This window comes from Thalia democratica, chromosome 7, assembly GCF_965202585.1.
Source record: "Thalia democratica chromosome 7, ktThaDemo2.hap1.1, whole genome shotgun sequence".
NCBI lineage: Eukaryota > Metazoa > Chordata > Thaliacea > Salpida > Salpidae > Thalia > Thalia democratica.
Window position 1 is genome coordinate 4,849,623 of NC_139171.1, and position 25,793 is coordinate 4,875,415.

General features: G+C 23.7%; 1 protein-coding gene across 1 annotated transcript; it reads left to right on the plus strand.

Moving 5' to 3' along the window:
* The first annotated feature begins 1,119 nt into the window (after positions 1 to 1,119).
* Positions 1,120 to 25,366, plus strand: LOC145840728 (zinc finger MYM-type protein 1-like). Its single transcript, XM_082948055.1, has 2 exons — positions 1,120 to 1,180; positions 23,547 to 25,366. The coding sequence occupies exons 1-2, from the start codon at positions 1,120 to 1,122 to the stop codon at positions 25,364 to 25,366; spliced, it is 1,881 nt and encodes a 626-aa protein (XP_082804181.1).
* The last annotated feature ends 427 nt before the right edge of the window (positions 25,367 to 25,793 follow it).

The window sequence follows — 25,793 nt, forward strand, 5'->3', positions numbered from 1 at the left end:
TGTGTCTGCCAATGAATTGGCAATTGAGCTGGTGTATGACAAGCACGTGGTTTAGCAACATTCTCCAAATTTATCTCAAGTGGAGGTCAACTCATTTGCTGGAGTAGTCTATGTGGACATAAATTAAACGTTGAAGCTGCGTACCTATGTAAGAGCCTATCACGCATTTTGCTCACGTTTGTATATTTTGCCTCAAACGGAAGTTTGTTTGGTCGGTCTGGCACTCTACTCCTTGGCGGGCAATCACAGGTCACATCTTTATGCGAGTCCAGTCTATTCGGATCATTTTCATTTGAACTTACAGCAACTTCTGAATGCTGATGTGGCAGTTGAGATCCAATGGTGGGAAAATCCTTATTAATAATCAGGAGGTCAACCATGGTTTCATACGAGAAAAAGAATCCATTCACTGATTCGCTTACATAAACAGTTCCATCACATCCTTCTTTGGAGACATTTCGCTAAAAGTCGCTTTGAAAGCCCCTACAATGTTAATAGGAATTTTATTGGCAGGCCGAATTGTGATGGATACAAGCATTAATCCTTCTTACAAAAACCAGCCTCCTGAAAGTTTTTCCAACTCCAAAGGTTCGACTGTGCTCCAGTATCAGCTAAAGCACTTACCCATGCAAACTTGTTTGTGCCATGGTTAGCAATCTTGACTAATGCACGAGGATGATCAGTCGTTTTCTTGCTGAATATGTTGTTATTCAGCATGATTCTTTTACTTGCGTATAGTGACATTGTTTAGGTATCTTATTGCATAAAATCTGAACGATCAACTTGGATTTGAAAAGCATTAAAAGACGTGCTGATCGCTGGCGTTTGGGACGATGACAAAAGAAGAGAAGTTCTCAATACTGAAAATATCTTATCCAGGTCAATATTTGATATAATTTCTTTTATTGAAAGTAAAGAAATAAGACACCATGTGACTGAGAATTCGCGGACTAAATCCGCAGTCTTTTCCTTTCGACGTCAGAAGAAGGCACGTGTCAAACTTTTTTTTTTTTTGAACGACTACGCCAACAAGATAATCAGTATCTGAAAGGCTTTTTATTTTGGTTAGTTTTTTCGTTGAAAAGATAAAAAAAACTTTATACAATTCTGGCAAGAAACATGTTGGGACTTATCTCCTATGTTGACACGTCCCTTCTTCTGACGTTGAGAGGAAGAGACTGTAGATATAGTTTGCGAATACTGAGTCGCGTGGTGGTGAGAAAGATTTTACATGAACAATAACTTCTTGTCAATTTAGTTCAATAATTTATCAACAATGTAAAATCTGAAAAAAAAAACAAATATAACTTAAACACTAAAATGAGCTATAATCTAATTATTCTACATAGACTAAAACAATAGTGTTCAATTTTTTATAGATTTCTACATCATTATTCACAATTTATTAATTATAGTAGAAAGCATTAAAAAACCGGAAAATAGTTTGTTTTCTAGTATGTTGTTTCAACAATGTTTATTTTTGATCTAGTTTTTAGTTGAAAAATATTCAAGTATTACTAAATGTAGAAGTTTTTTTCACTTGAAAGTACTTACAATTAAGCTCTTAAAAATAGTTTCAAACACAAATCGTCTTAGTAGAAGAAATAATATTTCTTAAATAAGACACTAAATCTATTTCAAATATATCATAGCAAGTTTTATTTTAGTTTAATTAATTATTATGAAAAAACAGCTGACAATGTTTTTTGTTTGACGTTTATATATACTCTTTATTTAGTAATTTTAGTATGCCCAACATAAATTTAAAGCTATTAGCTATGAAAAGAATTTAAATTCTTTGAAATATCAATGTTTTAACTTAGAAGAATTATGCACAAAATTTTGCTGAAAGCATTTTTTAGATTAAGTATTAAATAGTTAAAAACTCTACTGAAAACTCATTTTACTAACAATGAGAAAACTGCATCCCAAAACATCTATGGTTCCCAAGTTATTCACAGCTTAAATCATACTTATCAAAAAAGTTGAGATATAAATTTTAGTGTCTAAGTTTACATTCAAGCTCTATGTTGTTTTTTAGTTAATATTTAACAATATGCTTATTTTTTGTTTTTTGTCACAAATTTGGTTAAAAATTGCTTTTTATTAGAAGATTGGCGAGCAGCTTTTTCCTTTTTAATTGATTATCAAGTTAGTAAGACTAAATTAAGAATACGGAGTGTCAATCTCTGAGTTAAACTAACATATTTTTTTAATAATAATATTAATTTGAACATTAAAAACTTGTTAGCGTAAACTGACAAATACTGAGAATACATACTATACGTCGGCTAAATAATACAATTTTTGCTTAAAAAATATTTTAGCTTAAAAATTTGAGTAACTTTTAGAAGTATATCCGTATATAAGAAGTTTAAAATTTCTTTCTATTATTATTTTTCAAATATATTAGTAAAACGACACAGAAACCTAAAAAGCTTTTCAACTTCTAGCAAACTATAAATTTTTTGAAAACCAAGTATTTTAAGTTATTATTGATTATTTTGTCATACTTTAAAATTTCTTAAATAATCTCAAACAAACAATTTTTGTAAGAAATAAGTATTTTGTGATTAAATAAGTAGTTGATAAAGCTAAACTATAAAGTAAGAAGAAACTAATTAACCATTTTTTAATACCTAGGTACAAATAGGTTTTAAATTCAGACTACTTTTAAGACTATTACTATCTAGATACTGCAATATTTTAGTGACTATATTTAATAAACTAAAATTATTGAAAAATATAGTTCCTTAACTTTCCCATATTTTTATTTTACCTTAAATTTTTTTATTATGTGTATATAAAAATAATAAAAAATATTAAAGATTGTTTTCGATACATTGTAATGTCTTAACACTACCTATACTACTTTTAAAGTTTAAACATATGAGACAATTAATTGTTCTTAAACAAATAATTAAAATAAAAAACAATTGAAAATAGATTACGACTAGATATAATTAATAATTTTTTTTTTATTACAAATTTTTAATGGACGATTTTGAGCTTAAAATATTGTTATTTCTCCAAATAGGTATTAAATTTTTTTAATACAAATTGCTTGCATGATTATATAAACTCTGTTTTAAAACTTTAATTGATAAAGTTTTAACACTTATTTTTAATAAGAAAAAACTACTTATTCATACAACAAAATAGTTTAATCATAAAATAACATTTAGTTTTATTTAACAAAAAAAAATTGGCATAATTTGTATAGACATATTTAAACCAACTACAATTAAAACATTGCCGTAGGTAATTTGAACTCTTTCATGAAATTTTATGTAACTAATCGTCAAGTACCTTACGTTTAAAGTACAAACGTGTTTCTTTAAATGAATTTATACATTATTCAAATAAACAAGCATTGTTATTTTTTTTTTCATGTTACATTTTAACATTAAAAAAAGTAAATTATTTTTAGTCAACAAACATATACAAAAAGCAAAAACATTGATAACAAAATATAAATTATTCTGTAGTATAAAACATAATTTTTTTAAAGTAAAAAGTAACATATTTTAATAAGTTAGTACGTTAAGATAAGTTACTTTTGATATGTTTCAAGTATAATAACTTCCTATATTATTGAAATAAACAAGCACTGCTATCTACATTTTTCAATGTAAAATGTAACTATTAAGAAAATCGTAATTATTTATTTTTTAGCCAATGTACATATACCAAAAGCAAATACATTGATAGTGATATATAAAACATTTTAAAGTCCAAAATTTACCTACGTTTTAAGCACTTTTAGAGCAGAAGATAATCAATTTTAGAAAAATATATTCTTACTTTTGGTTAAGTTTGAAAATTCCTAAAGTTAACTATAAGTTACAAATATAATTATTTTAAAACAACTTTTAGGATACATTTTTGTTTATTTGTGTTGTACATAAAACTTTAGTTTAAGTAGGTAATATATGTCAATTTTTTATTTGTTAATTTATATGTTTTTAATAAGTTAGCTTTGTTATTGTAATTGCTTTAAGGATTAAATTTAGTCAGGTTTAGGTATATATTTAATATATTACTTAAATACAGATCAAAATTTATAAGATACACTTCAAATTAGACGAAAATTTTTACTTATAAAAAAGTGAAAAAAGCTATGCATTCAGAAAACTTAAGAATTTTAACTTAAAGTAAATATATATATATATATATAAAAACGTATATAAAAACAGTTTATTGTAAAAACATTGCAGTTTGATATTTTAGTTTATTTATACAATATTCTTAACCACTGAACAAGTAAATAAATTGTGCGTAACTCAGTCTTGACATTTAGTAAAAATGTAATTTATAAGGTTTGTCATAAATTCTGCTGTAAATTAATAATTTGTTATTTTAATGAAACTGTTTATTACTAAGCAGTTTAACACTGTGAGTTTCTCCCAATTGACGTGAAAAGGCAGTTTCACATTTTTATGAAATATCTCTAACCAAGCAGTATAAATTACAAGATGTAATTTATCCCAAATTTGTTTATTTTCCCTGTTTTACAAAGCTTATAAATTTTCTAAATAAATATTTTAAAATCTTCTGAAATATTATTTTTTTAAACAAATATGTTTACGTTACACTTCTTAAAAAAATGTTAAAATTGGGTAGTAAAGATTAATTTTGGTTTTTCTTAATTATATTTTTTAAAATAATCATTAAAAACTATATTTGAAAATTGCTTGAAAAATTCTAAATTATAATTTGAAAAAAAAAAATCTTTTTTTAAATATATTTTACCTGTATATAAAGAAATTATTTTAGAATAAAGTTATATGTTTAATAAACAATAACAACTAAAAATGTAAAAAAAAAACGTTTTAAATTAATATTATTATTATTATTAGTATTTTTATTTAAAACTTGGTTTTAATCTCTTAGTGACGTCACAACTTAAATTCAAACAAGCGCCTTTTTTTTTTGAGTCCTATAAATTAAAAATTGATTTTAATCAAATTAAATCAGCCACTTGGTATGTAGGTCAAACACCCTAATATTTCAATTGTTGCCTTGTACGCATTGTTAAAACAAACCATATTTAAACTTTAAAAACATTCTTATTACCGTTTTGTATTGACAGAATAAAGTGAACTAGACATTTTATAGAAAATGTTAAAAAACCTTAACTTGAATAACTAGTAATCCTTTGAAAATGTTAAGTTGTCTAAGATTTTAAATGGATTAAAATATTTTTTTTCTATATTAAAACTAAAATTTAAACTTGAAAACTTTTTATATCAAGTATGTTAAACTTATTATAAACTCAAGTTTTTAAAATTATAATATTTAGTAATATCAAAATAATTTAGAGCTTATTTTTTACAGCAATGTTTTAAAAGATAGTCTTTTTAACAAGACAATATCAGTTTATACGTTCAGTTTTTGTTTAAATAACAGCTTCAAGTTAATGAATGTTTAACTTTTAAAGTATTAATGTTAATTTCGTGCAATGTAAAAATATAAAATATAATAACTAAATTTTCAATCGAGATAGGAAACAATTGTTATTTATCAATAAAAGTTGTAGCTTTAGTAAGAATTAATTTACTTTAAATAAAAAATTAGTTAAATTGTTGGATTCAAAAAAATGATTACTTATTTCTTTAAAATTCACAATTAAACAATACAGTGAATTTTAAAGCAACTACTTGAAAAATTATTTTACTTTAAAATATAGATTACAAAAAAATTAATTTGTTAAGTAGATACCTAAAGCTATAAGTTACTCAGAAATTACAACTATTTTTCGTTTAGCTTTAGTTGTTAAAAACTATTAAAAGTTTTCATTACATTATAGTACAAAACATTTCAGTTATAATTAATTATCGTATATATATTTTTTTCTTTCATAAAAAAACAAAGATGACTAAATTCTAACCAATAACTGTAACTAATTTAAAATCTTTTTAATTAAACTAAATTTTAATCGCATTTAAAGTTGCTTTTAGACGTCATTCGAAATACCTTAAATATTTTGCAGATTAATATTAATGTGTTAATACAAAAATTAAATCTTAAAAAATTTAAAACAGCGTTTTTAAACAATGTAGGAAAAGTTTGATAGTTCTTAGTAAAAGTTTTAGCTGCAACTGTTATACTTAAACATAAAAAAAATATTAGATTATGGTATTAAGTTATGTAACTTGTATCTAAATACTTTTAATTAAGCAATAAAGTGAATTTAAATAGTTTAAATTTAAAAACTTTGAAAAATTAATCTAAACAAACATATAGAGGGTATTAAATAGCTGTTTTAGATAATGCCTAAAACTCAAGGTTACTTTAATAGTAAAAACTGTTTTATTAATTTATGTTTACTTGTTAAAAATTATAAGTTTTTTTGATTCCTACTTTTATAGTAAAAAATATGGCAGTTTAAGAAAATTATACAACTACTATTTTATTCATATAAAATTTAAGGTACTTAAAACACTTATCAGTAGCTGTGATTCTTAAAATTTTTATTGAAACTCAGTTTTGATCGCATTTTGATGAAGAACACAATTGAAGGGCTTTAGAGTAGTTTGTTGCAGATATTGAAAACAGCCAAACATATTTCGGCGCAATTAATATACACTTCCCAATTGTAACTAAAGATTTACAAAATAAAAGCCACAAGCCGTATAGAAAACAACATTTAAAACACTTAAAAATTTTATATCACTACAAAAATCTATTATTAATCAGTAAACTTTTACGATGTAGTCGTGACATCGTTCTAAATTGAAAACAATTCAAACAAAAATAAAATATATACGAATTTAAATATATATTTATATTTTATACACATCGCGCGAGCGAACATTTGTGTGAGTGTATTATTTGACGTCACTAAGCGCTCTGAAATGCGACATCTTTTCAAATGTAAAAAACTGCGTGACTTTTAGCGATCCTGATATTATTAAGCTGTAATGAATTCATGCAAAGTTAAAATTTGAAGCTTATAACAATGTTAAGTGTTTTTGGAAAAGAAAATTTGGAAGAAGTTTTTTGCACTAACTTGATTAATCGTATTAAAGATAATAAATAGATAAAAAAAAATCTTAATGAATCTTTACATCAATTTATCGCAAAAAAACCAAATTCGACAACCTTTTAAAAGTGTTATAAAACAATCTAGAAGTTTTTATCAATAGATTGCTTTTTTTACAGTTTATGTATTTATTTTTTAGTTTGAAATGTTTTATTAGCTTAAAAAATAGAACTTTGTTACTTACTAGTTAATTTAAGGTAAAACTTTCAGTATAATATCTTTACTAAGCTACAGTTAAAACGTGTACTTTATTGTATTTTAGGTTTTTTTATGTATAATTATTTATAATTTTTTTTTCTATGTCTTTAGGTATATATGCTAAGTAGGTTTTTTTTTAATTTTTGATTTATTTTTTGTTAAGAAACAATTACAGGAGTTTTTTTTTTGCTAATCAAGTAATTTACTTTTACAATGTTTTTGTTAGGTCGTTATAGATAACAGAACTTTTATATATTTTTATAAATCTAAAATACAGAAAATAAGTTTTTACTTGAATGAACTGCTTCTGCATTCAATCTGCGTAAAATTTTTTCAAACACTGACCATTTAATTTTTTTTACATTAAAGTTATTAAATCCTATTCCAGTCCAATTAAAAAAACGATCTTTGGATTTTTTAAAATTATAAAGCGTTGAGTTAACCATTTTAAAGACTGTAGAAACCTTTGCTTGCAGAATAATCAAATGATTCTGTTTAAAACTGTTCTACAAAGATTTTACTAAAATATTAAAATACTTTAATCAGGGTCTCAACTAAATGTTAAAATATTTATAGTTTTCATACTTTAAACTAGTGCGATATCTTAATGTTTAAAATTTAATACGATTAAACTAATCAAAGTGTTAAAACTATTATCATAAAATTTCTGAATTAATTTACTACAGTGAACAACGCAAGTTGAGTTATTGACTAAGCAGATAAATATAACTGAACATCAATTCCTTTGACATAATTTTTCAGAAAATATTTTTTTTTCGTTCAATAACAATAGCGTTTTAGGTCTTAAAAAATATATATCACTCAGGAATTACTGTAATACACTTTAACCTTAAACAATTACAATAAAACATTTGAGTATGTTAATTTACTGAAATTAGCTTTTGAAACCATGATCCCTACTTTTTTGTCGTTTTTATTTGACTTATTAAATTTAAATTGTATATGTGGTACATAATTGAAACATACTATTGTCAGTTTCAACCTAAAATCTTTAAACAAAAAAGTATTCTAACTAGGTAAATTTTATGTACCAAGAGTTGATTTTTTTTTTGAAATATGTAAATCTTTCAAACATTATACTTAACTTAACTATAACTTAACTACTTATATTCATACTTAAGAAACATGCAACAAAATGACGTCTTATAAAAAAAACACATAAACGTTTGCTTTGCAACATAAATATTTTCTAAGTTAATTTTTGTAATGTAAATAGTGTGAGATTTGGATCGAATACTTAAACGATGAAGACATCTAGTTAATTTTTAAATAGTCATAATTTTTACAGACACTAACAAAACAGAAATTTATTATTTGCAGTTAATAAACATAACACGCGCTAAACAACAAAATGACTTCTTATCAAAAAACGCACAATCTTTTGCTTTGCAACATAAAAAAAAAGAAATTTAATTTTTTAAACGTAAATAGTGTGAGATTGGAAACTGATATTTTAATGAAGAAGCTATAATGAATTTTAAATTAATAATAAAATAATTGTTAATTATTAAGCAAACGAGCGTTTGTATATGGTAGTGGTTTTCAACGTATATTTATATGTATGCTTTAAACTGTTTTTAATGTCATAAATTTAAACAATTTCTGTTGATAAAGCTAGCTGTTTATAAAAATTGTTTCTTAAATGGTACTAAATTATTCTAAAAAGTATAAAGATATTAAAACGATAGTCCGAAAACTTTTTTTTCACCAAGTCAAAGATTTGTGTTTATTTTTATATTTCTAAACAAAAATTGAATGATATAACTATCACAAATGACTACTTATATAAGTGTATAAGACTTATTTAAAAACAAATCAAAATATTTACGTATATATAATATTACGATTTTTATTGAGACTATAAAGAAAAATTCGAACGAAACATAAACACATTTAATTTTACTAAGTAATGTATTAGTTTTTTACAGTTTTATGAAGTTATTAACAAAATAAACTTCTTATTGCAAATTAGAACTATTTTCAAAAATACTAGCTTATATTTCCGAATCGTTATAACTAACTGCACAAATAAATTAATTTACTAGTTAGATACTGTTTAGTTTTCACTTAAGACTGTACAATTTTATTATATTTTTTCTGAAAATTTGTTTATCACTAAAAAACTGTGGTTTAAAATAATCTTGTGTTATTTTTAAACACTATCAAAAGTAAAATAGTCTTTAGTATTTTATCATATTTATTCAAGGGTTCAATTTCAACTTTATTTTTTTTTAAATATTACAAAGCTAACAACTTAAAAAATCTCATGTATATGTTTTAGAGTTATTTAAAAGTTAAGAGCATATTAATTAGTAGAAGGTTCTTAATTAGTATCATTCAGTTTGATAACACCGCTTATACTGCGTTTATCTAATTTTTGAGTGTTTAATTTTTTTGAGTGTTTAAAAGTTACACTACAACGTTTTTTTTTTAGTAGTTTTATATTTTTAGTTTTAGCTATTAGGTCATCTTAGTATAAAGCTTTTTTTTAAAGTTTAAAACAGACTAATAACCGTTTTTTTTTTCATATGATCAATTGAAATATACAAAGAGCAATCAAAAGTCATTCAAATATATATTATCAAACAATTTTTTAATACTGTCTTTAAGATTTTGTATATAAGTTCAAATAGTTAACTATAAAAATATCAATTTTTTAATTGAAAAAATTTATTACATAGTTTAATTTTTTAATGCAACAAAATTATGGTGACTATAACAAAAGCTTTCACTGTGAGAAAGAAAAAAATCAACAAAACATGGTTTTGACCAACATAAAAAAAATGCGACGAAACCATATCGAAAAGAACTTTAAGTTTCTTCGTGACGTCTCCTGTAAAAAACCACAAGTATCTAGCTATGCGACAAATATATATTAAAAAGGTTTTTCATAACCATAGGATGCGATGTGACAAATCATCTTTGTTCAATTTTACCGTTGTTACTAACACATCGTTATACATAATCATTAAATAATAATCAGCATATTAACGCTCTGAAATTTTACGCTAATTTTTAAATTATAACATAATAAAATTTTAGACATATATTTCAATTTACAATCGAATCTGATGCTCATCTACGTGAGTTTTAAACGCGTCAGCGCACAAATTTTTAATTTTAGGTTAAAAAATTTATATAATGGTTCACTTGATTAACTCCGTAATTTCGATTTAATTTTTTTAAATATTCGAAATCGTTTCCCTAAATTGTTTTAAAAGTAAATTGTTCGTTGTAAAATATAGAGTTTATTGGCTCCTAACTATTTTTTTTTTAATTGAAGTAAATTGATTGTTTGAAACTGAGGTAATTTAGTTATGAAATTTAGTTTTTTATACATCTGACTTTGGTGTTTTAATTTATAGATTTAAAGTTGTTTAATTTTTAGGAGTAAAGTATAAAAACTCATTATATACATTCAAAAATTATCTTAAGCATAAAACTTAATAAAATTTTTGTCTTAATTTTTGTAATTCAATTTTTTTATACAAATTTGAAACACTTATTTTCTGAGTGTTACATAAGTCATTTACTTTAAAAAAAATTTATTTAAAACAGTATAGAATAAAACGACTTAATATTGACAATGAAAAGCTTATTTTTTATGTTATATATTTGCTTTTGTTTAAAAAGTTTTTGTATAGTAATACTAAAACTGTACACTAATAAAGAAATTAAATTTACAACATCATTTATTGGTGCTAAAACAACGTTAAACTAAATCATTAAATATTAATCAGCAAATTTACGTTTTGAGATTTTATGTTATTTTTTAAATTATAATCCTTTATAATTTTAAACATGTATTTGAATTCGCATTCAAATCTTGTGTACATCTACGTGAGTTTTAAAACCTTACTTTTTAAATAATTTTGAAATTAAAAATACATGTTCTTTAAATTTTTAATAAATAGTTTTACAATTTAGATGTGTCAGCGCAAAATTTTCCAATTTTGAATAATACAAATTTTTATGATGCTTTATTTTATTAACCCGGTAATTTCGATATTGTTTATAAATATTTTAAGCAGTTTTCCTGTTTTATTCCATTAGCTCTGTAATGTCGATTACAATTTACTTTATCATTTAATAAACTGATCGTTGAGAAGTTTAAAATTAATTAGTTCATAATAAAACTAATTTATATAAATTTAAGTAAATAAATAGTAGGAAACTATTGTATCTTATTTATTAAAGTCAGTATGTTTTTACATCTAGTTGTTGTAATGGCTTTATGTTCTAATTTTTAGATTTTAACTTATTTACTTATACAAGTTAAGTATAAAAAATCATTAAACAGGTTAATAAATTTATTTTAAATACAAAATTTAATATAATTATTGTCTAAATTTTTGTAAGTGAAGTTTTCTACACTGTTTCAAAATTTTATTACTATTGATATTATAAATATAAAATAAGTTTTAAATTTTGTATCAAAAATAAAGGTTTGTTTACATAGTAATTTTCAAGGTTTTTAAACAAACGAATTTGAAAAGTTATAAGTTAATGAACTATACTTTACTTAAATTATAAGTTAATAGACCATGTATGGCTCTTACTAAAAAATTAAGTATTTTAGACGACTTTTTCATTATAAAGCTGTAAGTTACTTCACTGTAAAAATTCACAAACATTAGCTAACACAGTATACTTATATGTAATTCATACCAGCAACTTTTGGCTTGGGATAAATTTAAGTAGAATAATTACACTTTATAAATATATAAACAAGAGTTTTCTGTGTAAACTTAGTTTTTTTTCTGAGTTATCAAGTTTTGTTATTTAGTTTTTTTGCTTCATTTTAAGCTATAATAAAAAATAAAATTCTATTCTTGCGAGCTTTAAATCACAGAAAAAAAACTCTTATGAAATTAAAGTAGTACTTAATACTTTAAAAACGAAATACTTATAAACAAACTAAGTTTCAGTTATCAACTACTAAACTAAGTGCTCTGTATTTTAAACAGTTTTGAAAATAAGTTAAGAACTCTTAAAATGTTAATCAATTAGTATGCACTGCTTTTGCTTTAAGTTTGTTTATAAAACAATTTTAAGATCATTAAAAGCCAATCGAAACATATTTTTATATTTTGACAGTTTTTGGAATGATGTTTTTTCACTTGCTAATAAAAAACAATTAGTTAGATCGTTTTGTATAACAATAATATGTTAAAAGTTTGTTGCATAAAATTTTGTTTAATTAACTAGTGTAATGTTATATTTTTTAAAATTTATTTAAAAAGGGCTTAGTATGTTTTTCTTTATTCAACACAATATTTCAGTCCTCTTAAAATAAACTTAATACTTTAACACTTTAAATTGTTTAATTTAAGTAATTTGTGAGCAAAACTTGCCAAGAAAATTTTTTAAATACAGATTTTGTTTTTAAAAACATTACTTTGATTTTTTTTATCACAAGATGACTAATTAAAAAACTAATAAAAATATATATTTTAAATTTATTTTAAAACTTAAAATGCAATAAAATATTAATTTGATACATATTTGTTCTAACCTACTGTTTATCGATTAGCAAAACGTTTGATAGGTTTCATTAACTTTAATGTTTTATTTAGTTAATAAAATAATATGTAACGCCCAAATTTAATACTTTAATATAATTTACATACATGAAAGATTATTAAAGTTTTGTTTTTATATTGTATATAAAATAAAAAAACTTAATGCAATGATTGTTTAAATTTCAAACAGTTCATGATTAAATAATTAAAACCAAATAATAAACTTATTGTGTTTGTAACAACACCTTATATTACAGAATAATTTTCTATACACTAGAACATATGGATTAAAACCAAGTTTTTAATATAAAAGCTCGGCTGAAAAAAATTTAACCATTAAAAATATATAAATGTATCTATAAAGATATTTAAAATGTATGAAAAAACTATTTTATTACATAATCAAACAGTTTTGTATATTTGTTTGGTAAACACCAACAATATTCTAAATAATTTGTTTTAACGCAGTTTTTACAAACAAAACAGTTTCGAAGACAATTTTATTTAAGATTTTTAATCCTTTAAAATAGTTTTATTTGCTTTAAAGATTTTCTTCAAATAATTTAAATCAATACAAAATCTAAAAGCTTATATTTGTTTCAATATATATATTTTTTTATCTAGTTGTTAAATTTTTTATAACAAATAGAAGGCATTAAATACAGTAACTAACTTTATACTGACTAAAATGAAAATCAAATATACATTGAGGCTTCAAATTGTATCATTTGTAAAATAAATAAACATTAAGTTATTAATCAACATTGAAATTAATATTATCTATTATTATTTTTGTTTGTAATTTAAACTAGTGAAATTAAAGAAAATGAAAATTTATGAACTGGATTGTTAATATAAATTGATTTAAGCATTTTTACGGAAAAACATTTTTAGCTTGTACTTACTATTTTTGTTAATACCACTGTTACCTTTAATCTTTACCCTTGGTTGTTTACTTTAAAATTATTATACTTTGATGTTTTAAGTTATTTATTACGTTTATATTTATTTATTTTTCCGTTTATTTGTTTCTTGTTTTTTACCATCACTTTTACCCTAACTCTTACCCTTGGTCAGTGCTAATTTATGTAAAGTTTTTTAAAATTTTAATTTATTTTATTTTTTTTTTACTCTTGTACAATATTTCTTCTTGTGCAAAAGTGACTAAAGTTAAAATTATTTTAAAATAGTTTTTTTTTGGTAAGATATATCTGGGTTTACTATTTTTACTAGATTAAACTTTTGTAAAATCTCTTATATACAATCTATATGTCAAAAAAACTTTAATTTTTAAATTTTTATATTTCTTGAAACACAAATTATTACTTACAAGTCCACATACATTAAAAAAAAGGTTTATTTTTATTCCTTTACAGCTAAATACTAAAGAAACTTTATAAACATCTAAAAGTTAATTTGAAACTATTGTTGTTGTTGAGCAAATAAATAAATTTTAAATGCTATGAATATTGTTAACTTAGTCCTAGTCCACTCAATTGTATGTATATTAGCCTTACAGAATTAATCAAAGTGTTCAAAAAATAAAATGTATTTTAATTTTTGTTTTCAACTTTTTAAATAAATAAATTAATTAAAATCTTGCTACTTTTTTGTCTTTTTGTAAAATTTTGTTTCCAATTCGGAAATTAGTGATGTCTCATATAAAACTCTTATTGGAGTTATAATTGAAATGAAACTAAGTTTTATAGTGTTTTTCAATTAAAAAATAAAACCACTAAATTCTCTTTGTGAAGTTTCTTTTGGAAGAAAACCGTTTAGTTGTGCAACACAAATATAGTCTAAAATTTTTATTTACAAATTAGTTTAACAAAAAACAAAGAGAACACCTAAAAAGTTGCTCTAAACACAGCTTAGAAATGATTAATAGTTTTAAGTTTAAAAAAAGTCTTAAGAATCAAAAAAGAAAAATTGCGACTGAAACTAAGTAATCCTGATATTTCTGATAAATAAAAAACTGTTAGTTAGAAATTTATATTTTCAATTCAAAAAAAAAAAGAAGTAATTTGTTAAGTCATTCAAATCATTTTATTATAATGTGTTCTGTTTTATGGTTTAGTATATTTATTAATAGTGATTTGTTTACCAGGATCATTGAAAAAATTCAAAAAATCTTTAATTTTTAAATTTTTTATATTTCTTGAAACACAAATTATTACTTACAAGTCCACATACATTAAAAAAAAGGTTTATTTTTACTCCTTTACAGCTAAATACTAAACAAACTTTATAAACATCTAAAAGTTAATTTGAAACTATTGTTGTTGTTGAGCAAATAAATAAATTTTAAATGCTATGAATATTGTTAACTTAGTCCTAGTCCACTCAATTTTTTTAAGCAAAGACAAAAAGTTTATCCTGTCAAACATTTTAATTATAATAAATGAAAAGTTTATGTAGACTTACCTAATATTTATGAGGGTCTTAAAATGTTTTCCTATATATTTCGTTTATGACTAACAGTTTTTCATTTATAAAAACAAATTGTGATTATTATTTAGACACTGAAAATTGGTTGAAAAATAAGATGTGTTTTTTAAGTTATTTTTTTTAAATTTAAGTTTATAAATAGGTAAAATGGTATTCTATCAAAATCTTGTCCCAGGTAAAGCATATTTTGTTTTAGTTTATAATTTCTAAATGTTTACTGCTTTATAAATTGTTTTTATAAGTTTAAGACAAAAACTAAACTATATATAAAGAGTTTTTATTATATAAAACAGCAGAACATGGTTTAAAAAATATTCAAATAAGTTATATTACTGTGTCTATAATTAATTTGAAAATTTTAAGAATTGTAACTTGTACAGACTTGACGTTGAACTGTATCAAAGTGGTGTACGACCAAAACGTTCAACTTTGTATAAAAGTTCAAGAAAAAATAAAATATAACTTTGAGCACAAAACACTAAGTAGCTATTAGGTTTAACTCGAAAGGTTTTTGTACACCAGGTCTATGAACCAAAGTGTTTTTTTTTGTCGTTCAATAAACAATATAACACAAAAAAAAGTATTTCGAAGAAGTGCAGACTACAAAATATACTTAATAAATTGAAAAAAGGAGTGAACAAATTTTTTATGTGAAGTTTTAAGGCAAAACAAACAAAAATTTTTTTTTAAATTAAAACTCTTAATTTCTTAAAAAACCGTTACAATTTAACTAACAAAAACCATGCGATACCAGACCAGTGTAATTTAATTCAATTGAAAATCCTGCCAAAACTCATATATTGTAAACATGCTCGGAGCTTTAGAATATAACATTTATATATAAGTTTTTAAAAGAATTAGTCAAAAAAATTAATTATAATTAAAAAAACAACAAAAGTTTATTTTTTTTGCAACAAAAATAATTTTATCACAAAATCTTCGCGTGACTTCATTTGCTTTTAAACCGTAAAGCTTTTATTATGCAACATATACAAATATAGTTTTTAAATTTAATCACTTTGCATTTCTCTCGAACTTTAGGCGCAATTTTAAACAATGTCATGGACACAACATAAAAACAAAATAATTACATATAAACCAATTTTCAGGCTGGGGTTTGTGATTTAGTTAAAGAATAAAAAGATAACTAAAAACTAAGTAAAAAAAATATTATACTTCTACAAACTTGACCCTAAATTAAAACAAAACAAAATTTTAATTATACAAGCAACATAAGCTCTTTATGTTGTGGTAATATTTTTAGTGTAAACAAAAAGCCACCAAAGAAATGTTACATGAAGGGAATACTAATGTAATTAATTTTATTATATATTTGTAACTAAAATGTTTTTTGATAAGTAAAGAGAAAACTCTTGTATTTTATCTAAATAGGTAACAAATAGTTTAGAAATAAATAATAAAAAATACTAAAAACGTATAAAAAGTTGTTTAATATTTAAAAAAAATATTAAACGAGCCTTCTGACATTTTTCTGAATTTATTTTTAAGATAATAAATTTATAATTTTTTAATATTATTTTTTTACTTCGTGAACAAGTGAATAAACAAAGCCCTTTACTTTATTTAACTAAAATTTCATAATATTGATAAATAGAACTAAAAAAACTTATTAAAACTTATAAGACTTTTAAAAATTTATATCTAATTAATGACCGTTTTAATTTACTTCAAACATTTATCTGAAATATTAATTAAAAAACTAGCAGTATAATTATCATTAAAAAAATGTTACATTCATAAACAAAACTTTGTTTTTATTTGGAAGCTCTTTTTTTGTCATAACTCGTTAAAAAATCGCGAGCGTTTTGTTGTGCGAGAAAAACAAATTCAATTTAATCCTGTTAATCGAATCATATTAGGGCTTTATTTTAATCGTTGTTACCAACACAACTCAAAATGATTAATATTTAGTTCTTAAATTTAAGAATACAATAAATTTTAGTTATATTTTTCAAACTTAAATAAGTTTCACTTAAAACAAATACTTTTTTTTTACTTTAATGTTGAAATGCTGTAGTTTAATAAGCTAGTGAATATTAATTGTAAAAATTATCATTATATTAACTATCGATATATATTATAAAGAATTGTTTTAAAATAAACAGAAAAAAATTATTTTAGTTATAAATGTTCTAAATTTAGTTAATATAATCTTTTTTCACTCAAGTAATCTTTAGCAAACATATAAACTGTTAAAATAAAAATTTATAGTAAACACATCTCGTTTAGTATAATTTGTTTAAATAAAGATTTCTGTTTTATTAAGTTTTATTATCATCTTAAACTTATCATCCGAAATTAAAATAAAGTTCTTATTGCAAATTAGAATTTTATTCAAAAATACAAGCTTTTATTTCAAAATTAACTGCACATATAAATCAATTTTTTAGCTAGAAACTGTTTAGTTTTAACTTAAGACTGTACAATTTTACTAATTCTTTTCTGAAAAGTTGTTTAATAATAAAAACTGTGCTTTAAAAATTTAAGAAAGACTAATTACTAGCTTTTTATATTTTGTTTTGCATGATCAATTGCAACATACAAAAAGTAATCAAAAGTAATTAAAAATAGATATTATCAAACAATTTTTCAATACTGTCTTTAAGATTTTGTATATAAGTTCAAATAGTTAACTAACAAAAAATTTCAATTTTTTTGTTGAAAAAATTTATTACATAGTTTAATTATTTAATGCAATAAAAATATGGTGACTATAACTAAAGCTCTCACTGTGAGAAAGGAAAAAAAATCAATAAAACATGGTTATGACTAACATAAAAATGAATGCGACGAAATCATATCAAAAAGAAATTTAAGTTTCTTCGTGACGTCATCTGTAGAAAAACCACAAGTGTCTAGCTATGCGACAAAAATATATTAAAAAGTTTTTTGTAATTTTAGGTACATCATCATGAAATCGAAAATTCTCTAAGTTTTACTGCTGTTGTTAACACAACGTTATACTTAATCATTAAATAATAATCAGCATGTTTACGCTCTGATATTTTGTGTAACTTTTTTAAATATAAACTGTTGAAATTTTAAACGTATATTTCAATTTACTAATGAATTTGTTACAGATCTACGAGAATTTTAAAATATTTTTTAAAGTAATAATACTTTTCACATTCATTTTTTTTTTAATTCTTAACCAAAGTTGTTGCAACAGATACGCTTCATTGCACCAAAATATATTTAAAAAAAATTTAAATAAAGATGTTTTCACTTTGTTAACTTTGTAACGTCAATTATTTTTTTAGATATATAAAACGCTAACCCTAAAACATCATAAAAGTAAATTGATCGTTATATTGATAGCTTTATTAGTTATTTGGAACGATTTTGTAAACATCTCATAAGATTAATTTATTACTTGAAAATTAAAAATAAAATTTTTGTTGCACAAATCCATTTTTATGTAACAAATGCTTTAGGCTTTGAGAATATGATTTGCATAAATTTAAATGCTCCATTTTTTTAATTTTTCAATTATCAAGTTTTAAGCCCTAACTTAATAATAAAACAATCTACCAATGTAAATATTAGCAGTATTAATAAAACACAGTTTAAGTAGATTCTATGATTTCAATACCCACTTTTATAAAGATATGAGGGAAACATAACTTTAGAAATAAATTATTATTAGATTCTGTCCCACAACTAAATTTATGTGGTTTTAAACATGTGAACTCAAGGGTAGACTTAAAATATAAAACCGACCTTAAAAAAATGCGATAAGAATTTACGTTCTCGCTATTTAAGTATTGTCAAATGAAGTTAAATTTACATTAAATGATTAACTTTAAGTTGTGTTTGCAACAACTTATAAAATTCTGAAGAAGTTAGTAATGTAAAGTTACTTTATAAAGAAGTAACTATAAATATATTTATTTAGCAAAACAAAACGCTTGTGGCTTTTAATCAGGTGACGTCATGAGCAGACTGAAAAAATTTCATAATTAAAACCTAGTATTATTTAAAAAATGCGACAAGTTTATGCGTTTTGATCACAATTACCTTTCTAAAAAATAAAGTTACAGTCGATTTAGAGAACTATCAAAACATAGATAGAACAATGTTTAGTTTATCAAAATGTTGGAAAATATTCAAATAGCAGTATTATCCGATATAGTTTATTGTCTAGTATTAAAATAGTTTTCAGTTCTACAGTAATTATAGTAAGTTAAACAGTAATTAGTATAATTATAGTAATTAATACAAATAGTTAACTCACCTTTTTCAACTTTGCTAACAGATTACTAATATTTCTATAGGTTTTATTTTGATTATATATATTTTTTTTTAGTTAATGATGACTTTAGTTTTTACCAAAACTTTTAGTTTGTACTAAATTAAGGAAAACTTGTGTTTTTTAGTTTTTTACTGACATTTTTTTAGTAGATATTCGTAGGTTAATAGTTTAATTGTATTGTATATTTTCTACATATAAAGTCAGGAATTGATTTAAAAAACAACAAAATTACAATTGAGAACACGAAGAAAAGTTTTTACTTTCTACATGATTTTTTTAGTTTTTTTAGTTTTTGTATTTTATTTTATTTAAAAAAATAGTAAAACACAACGTTCTTTAAGAATAAACATATTGTATAACCTATTTATTTACTTTTTATTCATTGAAATTAACATAATTATAACTAAGCTTTTAAAGAGAAACTTTCATTTTTCAAAGAATTTTAAAAGTTTTTTTTATTTTTTGCATTTTTCTTTCATTATTTTGTAAAAAAATACAATATATAACTATTTTTATAATCAACAAAGTGTAAATTCGATATATAAACTTGTTTACCAAGTTTTATATCCAAACAATGACATGACTTTTATTTTGATATAATTAAGTCTTATTTTTCTTTTTTGAAGTAATCCTTGAGAAAACAAAAGTAAATTTGAAAACAATAATTACAAGTTACAAAAAATAATCTTTAAATTTAGTTAAAAATATTTAAAATAATAATTCTCTATCTAGTGAGCTAGGCAAACAGTTTAGTTAAAGTAATTTTAGTTGGAAACTTTTGAAGAAAAACATAGATTCTTATACGTTTTGGACAAGACGTTAGAAGGCATCTGTGGTGTGCTTCTTGATAACAAAAAAGGTTTTTTCGTACCACAGGTCCTAAGACCTAACAGGGGCGTAGCGTGGGGAGGGACGCTGGCGCATGCGTGCCACCAAAAAAAAAAAAAAAAGTAGTAAAAAAACGTAATATCTATATTCTTTATTTTTTCTGATTAATTTGCCGTTTTTCAACTAAGTTTTTCAACTGGTATTTGAAAAGTAAAACGAAATTTCAAATACCAATTAGCGACAAGTTAGGGAAATTACCCAGTATACTGATTCGGTGCGTAATTTCAAATGTGCACCAATGTTGATGCAAAACTCCATATGGAAAAATTTTATAACTTTATTAACTTCATAAGAATTTACACTCAAACAGTACGCAACCAGTTAGTGCACCGGAGTAGTATAACCTTATGACAGATTTTTTTACAAGGACAAATGTTAACATTTTGTTAGTAAACCATAAAGCTAAACCTGTTTTATAGTGATAATGATTCAAGAATAAACAAATAGTAGTAAAAATAGCAATTAATAACTGCTCATAAAATAAAAATAAATTGAAGAACAAAAAATATTAACAACATAATTTAAAAGATAGTTGACAAAAAAAAATTAACAAATAATAAATAAACAGTTCATACTGTGATTGCAGTTTTAATCTCACTGTACAAAAAATATTCTTTAAATTACCCAAAACTTAAAATTTTTATTAAAAGTAGTTTTTTTTTATTAAGATAACAAACAAATCAAAAAAGTTTAAAAATTAATCAATTTTTGTGGCTAGTTATTTTAAAATTTCTTCAGTCACATCATGAATAATATTATAGCAACTTGTAAAACAGATTTTTTACAATCAATATTTAGTCTTAAAGACTTTATTAATTAATTATAAATTTATTTAATTCTAAATCAAGTTTAAATGGTATTTAAAAAAAATTCTTTCTACCCACTGTTTGTAGTATTTAAAAAATGCTATTCCCTAAAGATCATCGAAAAACTGATTTCAAGATAAATGAAAAGCTATATTTCTTGTGAATTTTTAAAAGCATGGAAAAGGTTGACCTTCAAAAATTTATCTTTTAAACTTTTTGTTTTGTATCAGAAAAATTTAGTAAAATCTTTTCACGCACTAAGGGTAACTCAAGATTCTATGAAGTTTTGGAAAACTTTAGTATGACTCAGTTAAAACTAGGATAACTTTTTTAGTTTCTTATAAAATTAAGTATTTTTAAGCTCAGGCTGATTAAGGATATATTTGTTTTTTTGTTAACTCAGGGTAGATTTAGTGGTTTTTAAAGCTTTTTTTTAAGAGCCTAGTTTCTATTAGTTTAAAAACAATAAAAAATATCTTTAAAATAATTTAAAATGCCTATGATGACACATGATATTTTTAAACTAACTCAGGACAGTTATTTTGACTCAAAGAGTGGCAAGGCAATCTTGATATCTTCAAAGTTGGTTGTTTTTTAAAAATTTGTTTTATAATACTAAATAAAAAGTGAAAATATGTTTTCATTAATTTTAGATTAACATCTAAAAAAAATATGCAAAGTAGTATTGTATGGAATGTTGCAAGTCTAAAAATATGTCAGATAGGAAAATTATCTGAAGTTGAAAAACTTGAATTGAAAAATAGCAGACCAACACCAGATATTGCTATTACTCAAGACTGCAGTTCAAGTGGTATGAAATTTTTATTTTTGTTTATATTTCAGATTTTCTTCATTTGTTAATATATATTTTTACAGTTTTATATTGTAATATATCCAAAAATGTAGAAGTAAAAAAAAAAAAAACTAGCTCTTTAGATTTTTTCTAAAAAAAATAAAAAGTTCAAGACATTCAATTTTAATACTGAAGATTTAAAGTTTTTATATAAAAGATAGAAATAGTATATTAAAAGCTGCAACAAACTAAAAGTATGAGTTATTTTGAGTTTAATACAATCCTATTTGTTGATATAAAATAAATACTTAAAATTATCTAGAAAATGCACAAAGAAAATGTTTAGAGGCATTAATTGTTATACTTAGTTGACTATTTGTTTGTAGTTTAAGGCCATAGGGGGGTAAGCCACGTTTTTTAGAAGTTGATCTTATTTTATAAATTTTTTTCTAAGCAATAAGGTGCTTTTTATTTTAATAAAAAATTCGAATTATTTTGTGAGATATGACTAGTCAAAATTGGGCCGCATAATAGGTTCCCTATGGGAAGGGAAAGACTATTTTGTTTAAAATCTATGTCCTCCTACATTTTTCAAGCAATCTTCTTCAAACTTTAACAGTTTAATCTTTATACAATAATAAAATAACATTACTTGTGAATTTAAAAAATTGTGGTAACAATGTATTTTTTATGAAAAATAAAAATAAATTTTAAGGTTTTTTTTATAAAGTATTTATTTATTTTAATTATCAAAATTCATAAATTACGTTTTTTTTGTAAAGTAAGGATCATTTTCTAAAATTTAAAAAGATTGCTTGAAAAATGAAGAAGAAGATAGATTTTTAATAATCTTTAAAATTTCCCAGAAAATTGACCCTGATAAAATTGCGGTCCATACATTTGTATTGGTAACTTTTTACAAAAAATAAAACATCTCAAATGTTAAATGATATTCATGCATTCTATAAAAACTGGCTTATAGTTTGTAATTAAAGCTTTCATATAAAAGTGAAAGTTAATTTTTGTAAAAAAAAAATGTTTAACCACCCTCCCCTCTATGGCCTTAATTTATTTACTTTTTTATTTGAAAAATTGTGAGTTAGTTGTACTTTATAAATTTCATAAATATAACTATATTGTTGGTTGAGTCATAAAGAGTTTTGTTTATTTTCTATTATCAACAAAAACAGTTTATAACACACTTACTTTAAAGCTGTACTTTTAAAATAACTTTATTAAAAGAAATATGATTGTAAGTTTTCACAGAAATTTTAAAAGTTTACAAAAAATCAGTCGATTTTCATTTTTAAGCAATCTATGCAAGTTATCAGGAAATGGTAATTTTCATAGTACTAAAAGTATTATATTAACAATTATTTAGCTTAACATGAGTGTTTTGGATGTTTTAAAATTTAATGAGCTTTTAGAAAAATAACCCCTTAAAAATTGTTAAAGATTTTTTAAAGGGCACTTAGCTAAGTATTTTTTGTTTTAAAGAAGGCAACTCTAAAGCTTTGTGTTACTATAATATTTATTTAGTGTTGTTTAATAGGTAGAAAGTTCAAGAGAAAATTCAACAAGGAGTATTACACAACGCATAAGTGGCTGTGTGGATGTGAACATACTTTAGCTCTGTACTGTTTTCCTTGCATATTGTTTGGTGGTGAGGATGCTTGGACCAAATCAGGTTTTAAAAAATTAGGAAAATTTGCTGAAAGAACTAGAACCCATGCCAATTCGCCAAAGCACATCGACAACATGGTATCATTTAATTTACTCGGCAAAAATTGTATACAAGCTCATTTGAGCAAAAGCTACAAGAATAGCATTGATAAACACAATCGAGAAGTACTGAAAAACAGAAAAGTATTGTTAACTATAATTGATAGTGTGCTTTTCTGTGGCTTCCAAGAAATAGCTTTGAGAGGGCATAATGAAATGGAAGATTCTTTAAACCCTGGTGGCTTTAGATCTTTGCTTAAGTTTGCTAGCAAACTTGACAAAGATCTTAAAATGCACTTTGAAACAAGTAAAGCATTTTCAGGGTTGTCTCCAACTATACAAAATGAAATTTTGTTGTGTGCCTTGGAAATTTACAGGAAGGAAGTTATATCTCAAGTACGGCAGACAAACTTTGTAGCAGTAATTGCGGACGAAACAACAGATGTGAGCGTGCAAAACCAATTGTCTATAGTGATAAGATATACCAACAATGACAGTGTCGTTGAGAGGTTTTGGGTTTTTTTTCAGTCAAAAAGAGTAAATGCAGAAGGTATTTCAGAAGTTATTTTAAATGAGCTGGAGAAAATCCTGCAGGGTGACAAAAAAAAATTAATTGCTCAGACTTATGACGGTGCTTCAGTCATGAAGGGAAGAATAGGAGGGGTTCATGTTAAAGTAAAGGAAGTTTATAAAAACGCTTATTACGTACATTGTGCTGCTCATCAGCTAAATTTGGTGCTTTCGATGGCTGCTAGCTGCAACCGAGAGGCAAAACGTTTTTTCGCTAAATTGGATCAAATTCCTACTTTTTTTTCTAAGTCACCAGAAAGAAGACGAGTAGTTGAAGTAAATGTTCCATCTGGATGTAAAACTAGATGGAATTACAACTCAAAAACCGTATGCAAAGTTGCAGAAAGGAAAACCGAGTTACTAACAGGATTTGAATACTTTGTTAATCACACTGACAGTTGCGGCTATTCAACTATAGCTGCGGCAGAAAACTGCATAAGAATCTTAAATGATGAAAAGTTCAACTTTTGGTTGAAGATTTTTTCTAAGCTTATGCCAGAAGTAGATATTTTGTATAATATAATGCAAAGCACTAATCTAACTGTGCAAAAAGTCGAACAACATGTGAAAAATTTTCAAGATGCTGTTAATAGAGTTCGTAATTCTAGTGTTACAGATCATGCAAAAATATGCCTCTCTTCTTCCGCCAAAGAAGTTTGTGACAGTGTAAGGGTAAATGTTGCTAAAAGATTTAACTTTTCAGGACACTTGAGAATATCCCAGTTGTTTTTAGAAAATATGTATTCGTTTTATTTAAAATGTTTTCCTTCTGACCTTATCGAAGCAGTGAACAACTTTTATCCTGTTGTCAATTGTAAAAAGCTACAAACCGAATTAATGGTTATTTATAATCGACAAGAAATGCACAAAGGGGGATTAGTAAAAACTCTGCTGTACATAAAGAATAACAATCTTTCTGATAGTTTTTGTGAAACTATAAAACTTCTAGAAATTTTAATAACCATACCTATGTGTTCAACTGAAGCTGAAAGGACATTTTCATCTCTAAAGAGAATAAAAACATATTTAAGAAATACCATGGGTCAGTCTAGACTAGGGGTGGGCAACGTAAATAATTGACGGGCCGGATCCAAAAAAAAAAATAAGCCTCAGCGGGCCGGAGCATTTGTAGTAAGTGATTTACCGGATCCAGCAGGATCCTTTTATAGATCCGGATCCTTATTTAATAATATTATCCGGATCTGGCAAAATACTATTTTTAGACAAGGTTCCGGATCCGAATAGAATATAATTCTAAAAAAGATTTGATTCCGGCTGGATGCTAATTTATCGAGTATTTTAGAATTTTGAATTAAGTATGAAATTTTATGTTAATTCTATATTGATTTTAACTCTGAACCGAACTAATACTACTTAATCTTATAAAACCAAAAATTTACTTACTAAAAGTTACTCGAGCCTAACATTTCAAGCTGTAAAATAAAAAATTTTTAACTATTCGAAACTATCTAATTTTGACAATCCTTGGCTGGAGTTTACATTAATA

What these genes read in the sequence shown, in the direction of transcription:
- LOC145840728 (XM_082948055.1), top strand. Translation starts at nt 1,120, where the DNA reads ATGTTGGGACTTATCTCCTATGTTGACACGTCCCTTCTTCTGACGTTG. An exon ending in GACGTTGAGAGGAAGAGACT is followed by an intron (nt 1,181 to 23,546) that starts GTAGATATAGTT and finishes GTTGTTTAATAG; the next exon opens with GTAGAAAGTTCAAGAGAAAA.